This window comes from Oncorhynchus keta, chromosome 34, assembly GCF_023373465.1.
Source record: "Oncorhynchus keta strain PuntledgeMale-10-30-2019 chromosome 34, Oket_V2, whole genome shotgun sequence".
NCBI classification, from domain to species: Eukaryota; Metazoa; Chordata; class Actinopteri; order Salmoniformes; family Salmonidae; genus Oncorhynchus; species Oncorhynchus keta.
In genome coordinates this window covers 59834967-59848043 of record NC_068454.1, presented here as the reverse complement: position 1 = coordinate 59848043, position 13077 = coordinate 59834967, and the positions used below count along the sequence as shown (strand labels likewise).

At 44.2% G+C, this 13077-nt stretch overlaps 2 protein-coding genes across 3 annotated transcripts in view; one reads left to right on the top strand and one right to left on the bottom strand.

Moving 5' to 3' along the window:
• The window catches only part of LOC118367392 (serine/arginine repetitive matrix protein 1-like), a 44912-nt gene extending 40635 nt beyond the window's left edge, over positions 1–4277 (bottom strand). The window contains exon 1 of the mRNA XM_052494194.1: positions 4170–4277. Within this exon, the coding sequence (XP_052350154.1) occupies positions 4170–4195 (26 nt within the window). The 5' untranslated portion in view covers positions 4196–4277. The remainder of the gene's footprint in view (positions 1–4169) is intronic.
• Positions 4182–12930, top strand: LOC118367390 (lipolysis-stimulated lipoprotein receptor-like). 2 transcript variants are annotated; one of them, XM_035750804.2, is made up of 11 exons: positions 4182–4419; positions 5718–6047; positions 6235–6354; positions 6906–6962; positions 8344–8490; positions 9106–9309; positions 9493–9552; positions 9881–10009; positions 10324–10660; positions 10794–11262; positions 11911–12930. In XM_035750804.2, exons 1-11 carry the CDS (start codon positions 4380–4382, stop codon positions 11944–11946), a joined length of 1929 nt encoding a protein of 642 aa, XP_035606697.1. In that variant the 5' UTR covers positions 4182–4379; the 3' UTR covers positions 11947–12930. The 2 variants fall into 2 exon arrangements, with proteins under 2 accessions (XP_035606697.1, XP_035606698.1); XM_035750805.2 differs by lacking the exon at positions 6906–6962.
• Positions 12931–13077: the final 147 nt, after the last annotated feature.

Here is a 13077-nt window from a genome sequence, read left to right as displayed (position 1 = left end):
GTCCTATATTACAGTATTCTACCTTCTGTGGAAGGTTGTGAATTGATTTACTATTGAATCAAATCTGACAAAAGTAAAACAAAATTAACGGACTGCCAATATTTTGTCACCTTCTATGTAGCCAGGCCTACTGAGAAAACAGTGTGAAACCAGAATAATTGTCTCCTATGTTATGCATCTGGATGACATTATTATTATGTTCATTGCATTGAAAGGGACCTCTTATCTTTCATATCTGATAGTGATGTGAAAAAGCCGAACCAGCTAAACTAAAAATGTACTTCATGGGTAAGCATCTGTATGAAGGGGATTGAGGAATCCCAATCAAAACAACCGAGGTAAAGCCAGATTCAGGTTGGATATTCAACAGATATTTGTCTGTAGTTTTCCTTACATTCACAAACTGCAGTTAGGGGCCGTCAACATAGTGACAAATCTAATTTATCAAATTTCAATAGCTCTTTAACCATTACTCCTAAAACTGGTTGTAGCTAACCGAATGGCATAGACACACATTGCACACACTTTTTGTTGTTGTTGATTTACATCTTGTACTATTTTAAATTATTTAAATAGCAAGACATCCAGTGCAGTAACGCGACCGATCCCGGAGAGGCTGGCTGGAGCCCTGGGGAGAGTACTCTTTTCTTTGTGAAGGGCATCGCGTTTCCTCCTTTACTTACGGGTTACCAGGTGAACGCAGAAAGACTCAGGCAGGTGGGTCGAAGGCATAAGACATTTGGCTCTGGATAGGTAGGGGGCTAGGTTGTGGTCGTCCATCCGCCCAGGCCCATCCTCTGATGGGACTGTGAGTCAGGTTAGGACTCGCTGTGGAAGTCAAATGGTCACCAGGTGCACGAGGAGGCCTCCCCCAAGGCAGGGGGCACTCAGAGTCCGAGCAGGGGCGGCCAGATTCAGGGCCTGGGGGCAGCACTCAGGCTGTGGAGGTTGGGTTGGGGACTTTGTCTCTGAGCGGATAAAAGCGGGCGGGTCACCAGGTGCACAGAGCTTGTTTCAGGTTACCAGGTGCACAGAGCTTGTTTCAGGTCACCAGGTGCATGTGGTTCCTGACAGCGGGACTATAGACATTTTAGTAATTCCAGGGAGTAAGCTATACTCTAAGGCCAAGGGAGAGGGGTGTTGACCGGGTAGGGAGAGTAGGTGTGGAGGCCTGGAGGTCTGTAGTTTCAGGGAGTAAGCTGTACACTCAGGTGCAGGGAGAGGGCAGGCAGGTGAGCGGGCAGGGAGTGTAGGTCTAGAGGCCAGGAGTCAGAGGTCACTGGGGGCCTGCCTGGAGATCAGGAAGGCCCCAGGGAGAAGGCCCAAGTGAATAGGTGTATGAGTGACACTGTCCTTCAGAAGGGCAGAGCAGGCTAATTAATGTTTTTAAAAAGTAGAACATGATGAAATTGGACAAGCTAGAGGGTGTGCAATATAAAAGGATAGTTAGTGGACATTCTGAATCTTGTTTAAGGTCAGTAGGTCACATGACCAAGGAGCTATTGAAATTAGTATCATGGAAAAACATTGAAAATTAATGTAAAATTTCATGAAATGAAGATGGACAAACTAAAGCATGTGCAGGCCCACTGAGTGTACAGTCGTGGCCAAAAGTTGAGAATGACACAAATATTAATTTTCACGAAGTCTGATGCCTGTTTGTTTGATGGCAATTGCATATACTCCAGAATGTTATGAAGAGTGATCAGATGAATTGCAATTAATTGCAAAGTCCCTCTTTGCCATGCAAATGGACAGAATCCCCCAAAAACATTTTCACTGCATTTCAGCCCTGCCACAAAAGGACCAGCTGTCAGTGATTCTCTCGTTAACACAGGTGTGAGTGTTGAGGAAGACAAGGCTGGAGATCACTCTGTCATGCTGATTGAGTTCGAATAACAGACTGGAAGCTTCAAAAGGAGGATGGTGCTTGGAATCATTGTTCTTCCTCTGTCAATCATGGTTACCTGCAAGGAAACACTTTCAGTAATCATTGCTTTGCACAAAAAGGGCTTCACAGGCAAGGATATTGCTGCCAGTAAGATAGCACCTAAATCAACCATTTATCGGATCATCAAGAACTTCAAGGAGAGCGGTTCAATTGTTGTGAAGAAGGCTTCAGGAAAGTCCAGCAAGAGCCAGGACCATCTCCTAAAGTTGATTCAGCTGCAGGATTGGTGCACCAGCAGTACAGAGCTTGCTCAGGAATGGCAGCAGCCAGGTGTGAGTGCATTTGCACGCACAGTGAGGTGAAGACTTTGAGGATGGCGTGGTGTCAAGAAGGGCAGCAAAGAAGCCACTTCTCTCCAGGAAAAACATCAGGGACAGACTGATATTATGCAAAAGGTACAGGGATTGGACTGCTGAGGACTGGGGTAAAGTCATTTTCTCAATCCCCTTTCCGATTGTTTGGGGCATCCGGAAAAAAGCTTGTCCAGAGAAAACAAGGTGAGCGCTACCATCAGTCCTGTGTCATGCCAACGGTAAAGCATCCGGAGACCATTTATGTGTGGGGTTGCTTCTCAGCTAAGGGAGTGGGCTCACTCAAAATGTTGCCTAAGAACACAGCCATGAATGGAGAATGGTACCAACACATCCTCCGAGAGCAACTTCTCCCAACAATCCAGGCGCAGTTTGGTGACGCACAATGCCTTTTCCAGCATGAGTAACTTGCCATAAGGCAAAACTAAGTAGCTCAGGGAACAAAACATCCATATTTTGGGTCCATGGCCAGGAAACTCCACAGATCTTAATCCCATTGAGAACTTGTGGTCAATCCTCAAGAGGCAGGTGGACAAACAACCTACAAATTCTGACAAACTCCAAGCACTGATTTAGCAAGAATGGGCTGCCATCAGTCAGGATGTGGCCCAGAAGTTAATTGACAGCATGCCAGGGCAGATTGACCCTTCTCCAATACCTCTGCAACACTGCAAACATTGACTCTTGGAATCAACTTCATGTTATTGTTAATAAAAGCCTTTGACACTTATGGAATGTTTGTAATTATACTTCAGCATTCCATAGTAACATCTGACAAAAATATCTAAAGACTGCAGCAAACTTGAAAAAATGTATGTGTCATTCTCAAAACTTTTGGCCACGACTGTACATTCTGAATTGTGTTTAAAGTCAGGTCACATGACCAAGGACTATTGAAATGTGAATGTTTAAATTCATGTAAAATCTTGAGATGAAAATGGACAAACTAAAGGGTGTGCAATATAGAAGGGTAGCCAATAGACATTCTGCACCTTGTTTGAGTCCAGTAGGTCACATGACCAAGGAGCTGTTGAAATAATAAGTTTGAAAAATTAATGTAAAACCGTGTGAGATGAAAATAGACAAACTAAAGGGTGTGCAATGTGTAGGCCCACTGAGTGTACATTCTGAACCTCGTTTGAGTCACATGACCAACACAATTCAACTTGGAATACAAAATGGTGCTCACATTTCCACATGTTTATTAGCTTTGCAAGGCAAGTTAATAATGTCCAAATTGTGAAAATAAGACCTCTGCAATGTTGTGTGTGCAATTTTTCCAACATCATGACACTTATCTGGAGTGTGGCTCAAGTGGTTTGAAAGCGCGATTATTGAATATCCAACCTGAAACTGTCTTTACCTCGGTATCAAAACAAATGTGAAACGTGTAGGATACCACCGCTAAGGATATTCAGAGTGAAAACTGTGTGTAAAACGAATTTTCTTCAAAGAAAATGAAACAGTTGAAGTCCACAACTCAAACAGAAATTGAAACCCACAATTGAAAGCCCTGGCAATACTGGCATTTCACGCATAAACAAACCATCATCATAAAACAGTGTTTGACTAGGCAATGAGCTTGAGATCACCACATTGCTGCTGCTGAGCATACAGGCAAAACAAAAAAAACTAGTTTCGAGCTAGGCCATACCAACTATCGCTACCGGTAGTTTGAGGTGGAATGGGTGTATCCCAGGTCACGTTCAAATGTAGATTATCAATGCAGAGAGCGATAAACTAAATAAACTGTAATAAAACCTTTTTAATTTTTTATTCCAACATATTTCACATTCAAATCCTAGGGCTGGCCATTGGAAACTAATATTCGTTTCCAATGGCCAGCCCTAGGATTCGCATCAAAAGTCCCCCTCCCCCCCATTGTGCCAGAGGCTTGGCAATCTCACCTGTCTGGTCCGCCTCCTACTCGCATACCTACGCCGTGAGAGAAAATGTCGGAAGGCCTACCTAGTTAAGAAAAACACAATACATGCTTGGGGTTCTACAAGGTTTCTAATGGCATTTATGCAGGCCTTGAATTAATTACTATACATGGTTTTTACATTAAGGTTTTTAAATTGAGGCTTCTCACAAATATACTCACTTCGGATCGAAAGATGTTCCTGATTTTCGTCGTGACCGTCCTTATGGCAACAGGTAGGGAGAGGAAATGCAATGTTTTTCGAGAAGGGAGGGTCAGGGCGCAATTTAATCAATATGTTAGTTACTGATGTGTGTATTTCTTAATAAACGGCTTCTTTTAAACCGTTTATATTAACTTATTTTTGATGTCGAATTCGTAAGGAAAAGTAGCATTGTGCTCAATTGTATTTTTTATTTTTCATCGTTAGAGGTGACCTGGATCTCTGGAGTTCGTTGTTTTGTCAGGTGTTGATCACCAAATGGATAATCTGTATTAATTTGAACATGTATAAATGCTATGTATCCGTTGGCATCATCACGTGCCCGAAATACTATGTTTATGTATTTTTTTTACAGTTTTGTGTAGGCTTTGTTACATCACCACCGTATAAGTAATATTGAGTGTTTTTCCTATTTTCAGATAATCATTAGTGGATTTGTGATTCATTAGTTCACAGATATCCAGTTCTCCAGTGGTGGACAACAATCTATATTTACATGTCAGAATACAGTAAACTAAGGTTTACTAGACACTTTCATTTTAATGCCTGAATCACAGTCAAAGCCTTTTCTTTACTTTCAGATTAAGTATTCATCATATAATATGTTTGACTCCTGACATTGTTTTGTGCACACACATGGCCTGGAATAAGGTGAAGGGGTGTGATTTTGATAATATCACATCAACGATACTAGTCAGACTACCTCCCTACTCCAAATATGATATGAAACTGTAGTTCAACAGATTAGTCTATCTAGCAGGAATTCCACATTGATGCTACCTTTTTGACAATTGAAGAGCGGTGAAGCAATCTTAGCAAGTTGAAGTTTCTGATGGAGCCAAGTAACATCTAATATGTTCATGCCAAATGCCAATGTCTGCCTTATACATTTGATACCATTTTACCCCCTATGAAATGTATAATTCAGTCAAAGCTGAACTATTACAGCATTTAGGGCTAGGCTATTACTCAAATGTAGAGTTTTGTTGATGGAACATGCACAGCTTAAGGTCTTGGTGACTCATTGCATCTATTCTCTATGATACCAGTCTTTAGTTATGACATATCGTTGTGACTGTCACTTGCAGACTGGTCAGCTTCCTGCTACACCCAGAGTACCTTCACTCTCACAGAGCTGCTGAATTACAAATTAGAAAATTGAGCAAATAATGTACTCACGAGAAAAGTACACTGCCTTCAGTTAACAACAAACACTTTCTTGCACACTGTTATGGGTGGTGAAGATATCTATCTCTACCTGCATGCATTGAGATAAACTATCCTCTTTAAACACTCCTATTCTCTCTCCAGGCTCCACTATGGCCATCTCTGTCCAGTGTCCTGTCAAGAGGTACGTGGTCATCCTGTTCCAGCCGGTCACGCTCACCTGCAACTTCCAGACGTCTTCCACGCAGCCGCCCGTCATCACTTGGAGGTACAAGTCCTACTGCAGGGACCCCATCCAGGCAGCCCTGAACCCCAGCAGCGCTGACAACATCCTGTCCCAGAACAACCCTAACTACAACGCCAACATTGAGTGTGCCGACAACATGCGGACAGTGCGCATCGTGGCCTCCAAGCAGGGCAGTGCTGTCACTCTGGGCGAGGAGTACCAGGGGCGAAAAGTCAGCATCTTGAACAGTGAGTTTGACTTTTTGTGATTTCAAATGTGATGTGTGTGAGGGGGGCAAGCGCACCGGTGTGTGCGCGTATGTATGCCTGTCTCTCTCTGTCTGCGTGTTACTTCCATTACAAGGCTCCTATATCAGAGTGAGTCTTGTCTGTTGCCAGTGTCCCCTCCTCAAACCCACCCTACTTATCTCTTTAGACGCAGACCTGAACCTTGCCCAGACGGCGTGGGGAGACAGCGGCGTGTACGTGTGCTCTGTGGTGTCTTCTCAGGACCTGACAGGGAACAGCGAGGACTACACTGAGCTCATAGTGCTGGGTGAGTGGCTCCTATCCTCACAGACCCTTTTTAGAGCTCCCCTGACCTGCTGTCATCTTCCACCTGTCCACCACCACCCCCCCCTCCATTTCCACCAAGTCCTATACTACCTCTCCTCACAGAACTGCTGTCCTATGAGGAACAATCACTCGTTTTCTCTGTGCTAGTTTCCCCTTAGTTCTCTTGGGTTTATTTGTTGAGTTAGCTGGACACCATGTGGAGCAACACAAAATCTAATAGCAGTAGCAATCAAATGTAAAAGATCTTGAAAAGCCAAATCCAATTTTCAGGCAGTTCCACAATTTCCAAATTTGCTATTTGACTCCGGATTCTGTATAAATGAGACGGCACCCATCAAGGCTCAGTGAAGTTTCTCCGGAAGGATCCATGACTTCTATTTTGAAGTGATTCATGAATCATGAACCACTTAGCAGGGACTTCCAAGAAGGACAAGTTGTTGTGAGGGAGACTCAAGAGGGCAAAAGTGTAGTCATTTATTAGAAAGATAGTTGGGGCTTTTTAAAATAATTGTGGCTTTCTTTCTTTCACAGAGAGAAAGTCAAATACCACTGATCTCCTGCCTGAGATTGACTTACTGGTTATGGAAGGTACTTTCCAGTTTGCCCCTTAAAACCAGTAGAGCTCAACCCTAGCCTAAGAGCCCTGTTTTTTAGTAAACTAGGTCACTGTTTAGGTTCAGTTTCAGGAGAATAACATTTGGCCTGAACCCTCTTGCAAATACCTCACAGCTTTGAATGAGATGACATGTGGTTAGAAAATATAGAGTCAAAGAAGCAGCCTCCCTTGAGAAAGGCCGACAAAACTACGGTTTTGCTGGTTTGATTGATCAAGCCTGGTTGACTTTTACAAGCTTGTTGGTGTTTTTATCAAGGTAGTTCGTGCAACGATTTTGTCTGTACTGAATCAAGCCTTTGTTGTCTATTTTTAAACATTACAGCACCTTCAAGGTCTAACTTTAGAATGAGGAACCACATTGCTTAACATCTCAAAATGTGCACTGACAGACAGCTAAAAAGCTACCAAAAAACACCTCTTTAAAAAATTTTTTTTTAGGGAAGTCCCCTCACAACAACTTAAACAATGGATAATTAACCCTTGAAATATAAAATTAGTTGGTTGCATTGGTTAAAAAGTTATATTCAACTGTAACATTTTTTTCTCTCCTTCATGGTCGAGACCACAAAACTCTCAGCAGAACATCACGATAGCCCTAAAAGCTGTGACATTGTTGTAATATGGGGCCACTCAGCACATAGCTCTGGTCTGGTTTGTGTTGACTCAAACCGCAAAAGAACTCTTCAGTCAGACTGCAGCCTATGACATTTATAGGAAATGTGTGGTTGAATATATCTTTCAGTATATTGGCATGTATTGTGTTTCTTTCCCTTGCAGCTAGCTCCCTCATCTGACAGAATGACTCACTGAACCCATTGTTTGAAAAAAATGAAAACCGAAACCTGTGTTATCTGGTTTCTCTGATGTCTGAAATGAACCTCTCGTGTAGATGCTCCATTGTTTACTGCTTGTCCTTGTGACTTTTCATACTACTCATACTGTAGCCTTGCATACTAGACCGACCATTGGACTAGCCAAGCTACAGGTTCTAATACAAATGTTTATTTTTCGATACTAGGGCTCTGTTCTCCAGTGTTCTTGATAGACTAGTAAATTGTCACTTTCTTGTCCACATTTTTGAAGAAGTTAGCTTTGTCAAGTTGGCTTTTTGAACAATGGAAGTCCTCTACTTCTCTGGTTTAAACAGAGCCACAGGAAACCTAGAACTGCATGAACAAGCGCTATGTAAATACAGAAACGTTAATATTCAACCACGCTGATAGTCACCCAGAGAACGCAGAGGAGATGTTTCATTTTGACTGAATGGCACACACATTAGCTTGCCTATACATGCATAATTATAATCCCCCCTACTCTTTCTCTCTTCCCCCTCTACTCTTTCTCTGTATACAGACTGGTTGTTGGTAGTACTGGTAGTGTTTGGCTTCCTGCTGCTGTTGCTCCTCATAGCAATCTGTTGGTGCCAGTGCTGCCCCCACACCTGCTGCTGCTACATCCGCTGCCCCTGCTGCCCAGAGAAATGCTGCTGCCCTCGGGCACGTAAGTACCACCCTCCACCCCTACTTGTCCCTTTTCCACACTTGGCACAGAGCATCCTGCTTCGATGCCACTTTCATTTTAGTATGTCCATTCCATTCAACCAAACTCCCTTTTCTCATTTAGTTTCACGCTGTGAATTTGTGACCCTGGCACTGTTTACCTTTCATTTGCCATTCTCATGTACATATTATTTATACACTATGTGCTGCTACCCTTATCTTCTTGGGGCTCCCGAGTGGCTCAATGGTCTAAGGCACTGCATCTCAGTGCTAGAGGAGTCACTACAGACCCTGGTTCGATTCTAGGCAGTATCACAACCAGCCATGATTGGGAGTCCCATAGAGTGGCGCACAATTGACCCAGTGTCGTCCGGGTTAGGGTTTGGCCGAGGTAGGACACCATTGTAAATAGCAATTTGTTCTTAACTAACTTGCCTAGTTAAATAAAGGTTAAATCAAAATAAATAAAATACAATTCATAGAAAGACTTAAGGTTTTGCTCACGCACAACCAACTGGCAAATGAAGTAAGTCCTCCGGAATATGTATTTACAGTATGCCACCTAACTACAACGTCAATGTGTCGTAACACTGTGAACTCACTCCTCTCAATTCAGTGTACGAAGCAGGCAAGGCGGTGAAGTCAGGCATCCCCAGCAACTACGCCCCCACGCTCTACGCTCCCAGCATGTACGCCCAGCCACCCTACGGAGGGGTCATGCAACAGCCCGGCATACCCATGCTGCCCTTACCCCAGGGAATGGGCGGCCCCCCACTACAACCCAACGGCTACGGACGGGACTACGACGGAGCCAGCTCGGGTAACTACAGCCCCTCTCCAGTTTTAACATGACAATTAGCTTGATAAAAGCAAGGACTTGATGCGCAACTTTTTTTTCCCTCTGTGGGCTAATCCCAGTATTGCACATTTTCGCAGCAATGTGGTTTTCAATGCTGGTGTGAGGAACCTTTTGATAATCTCTGTTTTTGTTTTCTGCTTGTAGTTGGACATGGCTCCCAGGTGCCTTTGCTGCATGACCAGGACAGTGGCGCAGGAGACCAAAGTGAGTGGTTAAAATGCGTAGTACAAATTCTCAGTCTGTTTGATTATTTGTGATAATACAAAAGTCTAACCAGAGCTACAGCTCCGCTCCCGAATCATCTCGGGGGCTGAAAAATGTCAGCATATTTCATCTTGTCACCGGGGTTGGGCTCATTACCATTTCCGTTCAGTCAATTCACAAATTAAACTGATATTCCCATTCAAATTTTCCACATTGCTTTTCAAAGGAATTTTAGTTTATGAAGCAAACAACCTTTTTTTGTTTACTTGAAATGGAATTGAGACCAACCCTGCTTGTCACAATCTCTCATGATTTACTCCCTCCTCAGCTCGGAGTGGCTACCGTATCCAGGTGGACCCAGATGGGAATGCAACGCGGGCCATCTACTACATGGAGAGACAGCTAGCCAACCTGGACCCCACCCGACCTGGTGACGCCGCTGGGAATTACAACCGCTGTGAGTCTTACACCTACACATAAACACAGCCATGTCAACTGTACTGTACTGCAGAGTTCGGGGCCTGTAATCACAAAGAGCCTCAGAGTAGGAGTGCTGTTCTAGGATCAGTTCAATGTTGTGTTTTGTGGGTGTTGTTCAAGTGAAAGGGGGAAGTGTTTGTTCATTTCACACGGAGCCTTCAACTGGCTTCATCAACTTTAATGTGTTGTAATGTTAATGTGATAGGGCTTTTTTAACTCTGACTTGCACTTTATCTCTCTCACTGTCTTGTGCGTTTCTCCATCCTCTCCCCCCCTCTCTCTCTATCTCAGTGGATGGGGGGATGAGCGAGGTGAGCTCCTTACACGATGACCCACGGGGCCGTGGCGGTGGCCGCTCCCAGGCCCCGCCCCTCGCCACCGTGTACGACCAGGACGAGGCCATGAGCACCATCAGCAGCGTGTCCACGCACGGCCAGCGGGGGCGTGACGACTACCCGCGGCGAGGAGGTGGGCCCTCCCCCCACATGGGGGCCCACGGGCGTGCCCGCTCCATGGACAACCTTGATGACATCGCCCGCCGAGACCGCTACCCCAGAGACCCCCGGGATCCCCGCGACGACTACCCTCCCCACCGCCGTGACGAAGGAGGAGCCAGAGAAAGGAGAGGGTGAGGTTCTTATTTGGCGCCTCTCTCACTCTTTCTCCTTCTAATGCATGAGCCCTACTTCTCAAAGGTCAAATCTGCGGAAGATAATGATTCGACCCAGTTGTTTACCCAGTGTTTTTTTTTCTCCCCTCAGCTCGGGTGATGACTTTAGCAGCCGCGGTGGCTACGACCGCGGCCGTGACTTTGACGACCGCAGACGGCGCGAGCCCTCCCCTGGAGACCGTCGCCGCGGAGGCAGCCCGGTCAGTGGTCTCCAGGGGAGACGCAGCCGTAGCCGTGACGACCTGATGGACATTGAACGTGATCGGGAGCGCGGTGGCGGCCGTGGTGGTGGGCGGGACGCCTACGATGATAGCTTTCTGCGGGAAGCCATGGAGAAGAAGCGTCTAGGCGAGCAGCAGAGGGCGAGGAGCCGCGAACGCCTGGACAGCGAACGCTCGGACCGAGGCAGGGCCCCCCGCGGACCCCCTCCACTTCCCATGTCCCCGCCTTCCAACTACCCCGACCGTCGCTACGACGACAACTACCCAGCCCCTCACCCGCCTCCCTACATTAGCGATGACGAGAGCTTGACGTCCTCCAAGAAGAGCAACCTACGCAAGGTCAGTCAGTCATCACAGGGTTCTGCATATGGGCGTTGAGCATTCAGGGTGCCACTCAAGGCCACAGCGTTATTTACTGCATTGCCATAATGCCTTATTGATCGTTTCTTTCATAGAACTATTTTCATCAACATAGTTAAAGGGATACTTCAGGATTTTGTCAATGAAGCCCTTTATCTACTTCCCCAGCGTCCGATGAACTCGTGGATGCCCTTTTTATGTCTCTGCGTCTTGCTTGAAGCAAAAGCTAGCATGCTGTTCCCCATAGCATTCCAGGCATTACGCTAATGCTAGTGAAAACTTGTGAAGGGACTGTTCACAAAAAGGGAGCCTATATGTTAGAGATGAGAGAAGAGTTCCACTCTCGGATTCGTAGAGGCTACAGCGAGTTCCTCTGACTCTCGGGAAGTAGAAAGGGCTCCAAAATCCTGAAGTATCCCTTTATTGCTAGTTACAAAAAAATGTATCATCATATTTAGCAGAAGAAAATATATATCCAGATCCTAGTTTTGCCAGAATTGTGGTTGTATGTTTTAGCAGGTTTTTCTCATATGTATGCTTGTTGTCTCTAGACTGACAGTAATGCTTATAGTACAGTACTAGGCCAACTCATTCTGTTGGTTTCAACTCTCTTTCTTTTCTTTTCAGAATGGAGCCGTGAGTCGGGAGAGCCTGGTGGTGTGAGACGTTCAGTATCCCCCAGCGTAACTGATCTGTCCCGTAACACAATTACTAGTCGTCTATGTCGATAGTACTAATGTTGCAAACTTGATACCGTGATTTTATTTTCAATACCTAAACTCAGATATCAACATTTTATGCTGGATATTTATGTACAAATGACCTTATTGGGGGTAATTTAGTAATTGTGTGCTTCATATTTACTGAAAACATTGTCAGCCTTATGTCCTCTCAATTATTTTTAATGTACAGAATAGCTCTAACTGAAGCACTAAGTGTAGTGTGTGGTTGAACATACCAAGGCTTAATTAAAGTAGCCTACACTGGAATTGCAATAGCCAAAGTAAACCAAAAATGGTTTTCATTCACTCTTTTTAACCATTAATTTTCACCTTACAGTCAGTCATCTTACAGTCAATGTGAGTAACCTGGAGCTTTAAGATTGTAAAGCAAGTATTAATTTGAACTTTTAATGATTTACTGTGAGAAGTCATGGATTTTTTAAATGAAAATTAGATCATGCTGTACATTTTAAAATGGAATAGATTTTATTAGGGCGGGAGGTAGCCTAGCGGTTAAGAGCGTTGGGCCACTAACCGAAAGGTTGCTGGTTCAAATCGACGAGCCAACTAAGTAAAAAATCTGCCGATGTGCCCTTGAGCAAGGCACTTAACCCTAATTGCTCTGGATAAGAGCCTCTACTAAATGACTAAAATCAAATAATAGCCATGTTATTTTTACATTGTTTATCATTGTATTTAGAGTTTTGGATTAGTTTTAACTGTCTGTCCAGCAATGATATTTGTCATGAATAATGTCAGCCATAGGCGGATTCTATTTGTTCATTTAAACATTTTTTTTTATTATTGCTATGAAAAATGTACTTACTGCATTGTTGTACAGTCTACTTGTCATACCCACTGTCCGTACTGTGTTGACTGTGATTTACAACAAGCGTAATTTTACAATAAAGCTTTTTCAGAATGATCAGGGTTTTTTTCTATATAAAAATACAGTCTATGGGGCAAACTTCTATTTAAGTCAAATATTCACTTAGTCATGCATTGATGTCAATTGGAAACCGGGTGAAAATTCTATAATAGGCTCTGACATGCTGTTCTAGGAGGTACCACC

Bases quoted from the DNA above. Each gene is read 5' to 3' on its own strand.
- LOC118367390 (XM_035750804.2), top strand. From the start codon at position 4,380: ATGTTCCTGATTTTCGTCGTGACCGTCCTTATGGCAACAG. The intron at 4,420-5,717 runs GTAGGGAGAGGA...TTCTCTCTCCAG, and splicing joins GACCGTCCTTATGGCAACAG to GCTCCACTATGGCCATCTCT. The intron at 10,661-10,793 runs GTGAGGTTCTTA...TTCTCCCCTCAG, and splicing joins GGAGCCAGAGAAAGGAGAGG to CTCGGGTGATGACTTTAGCA.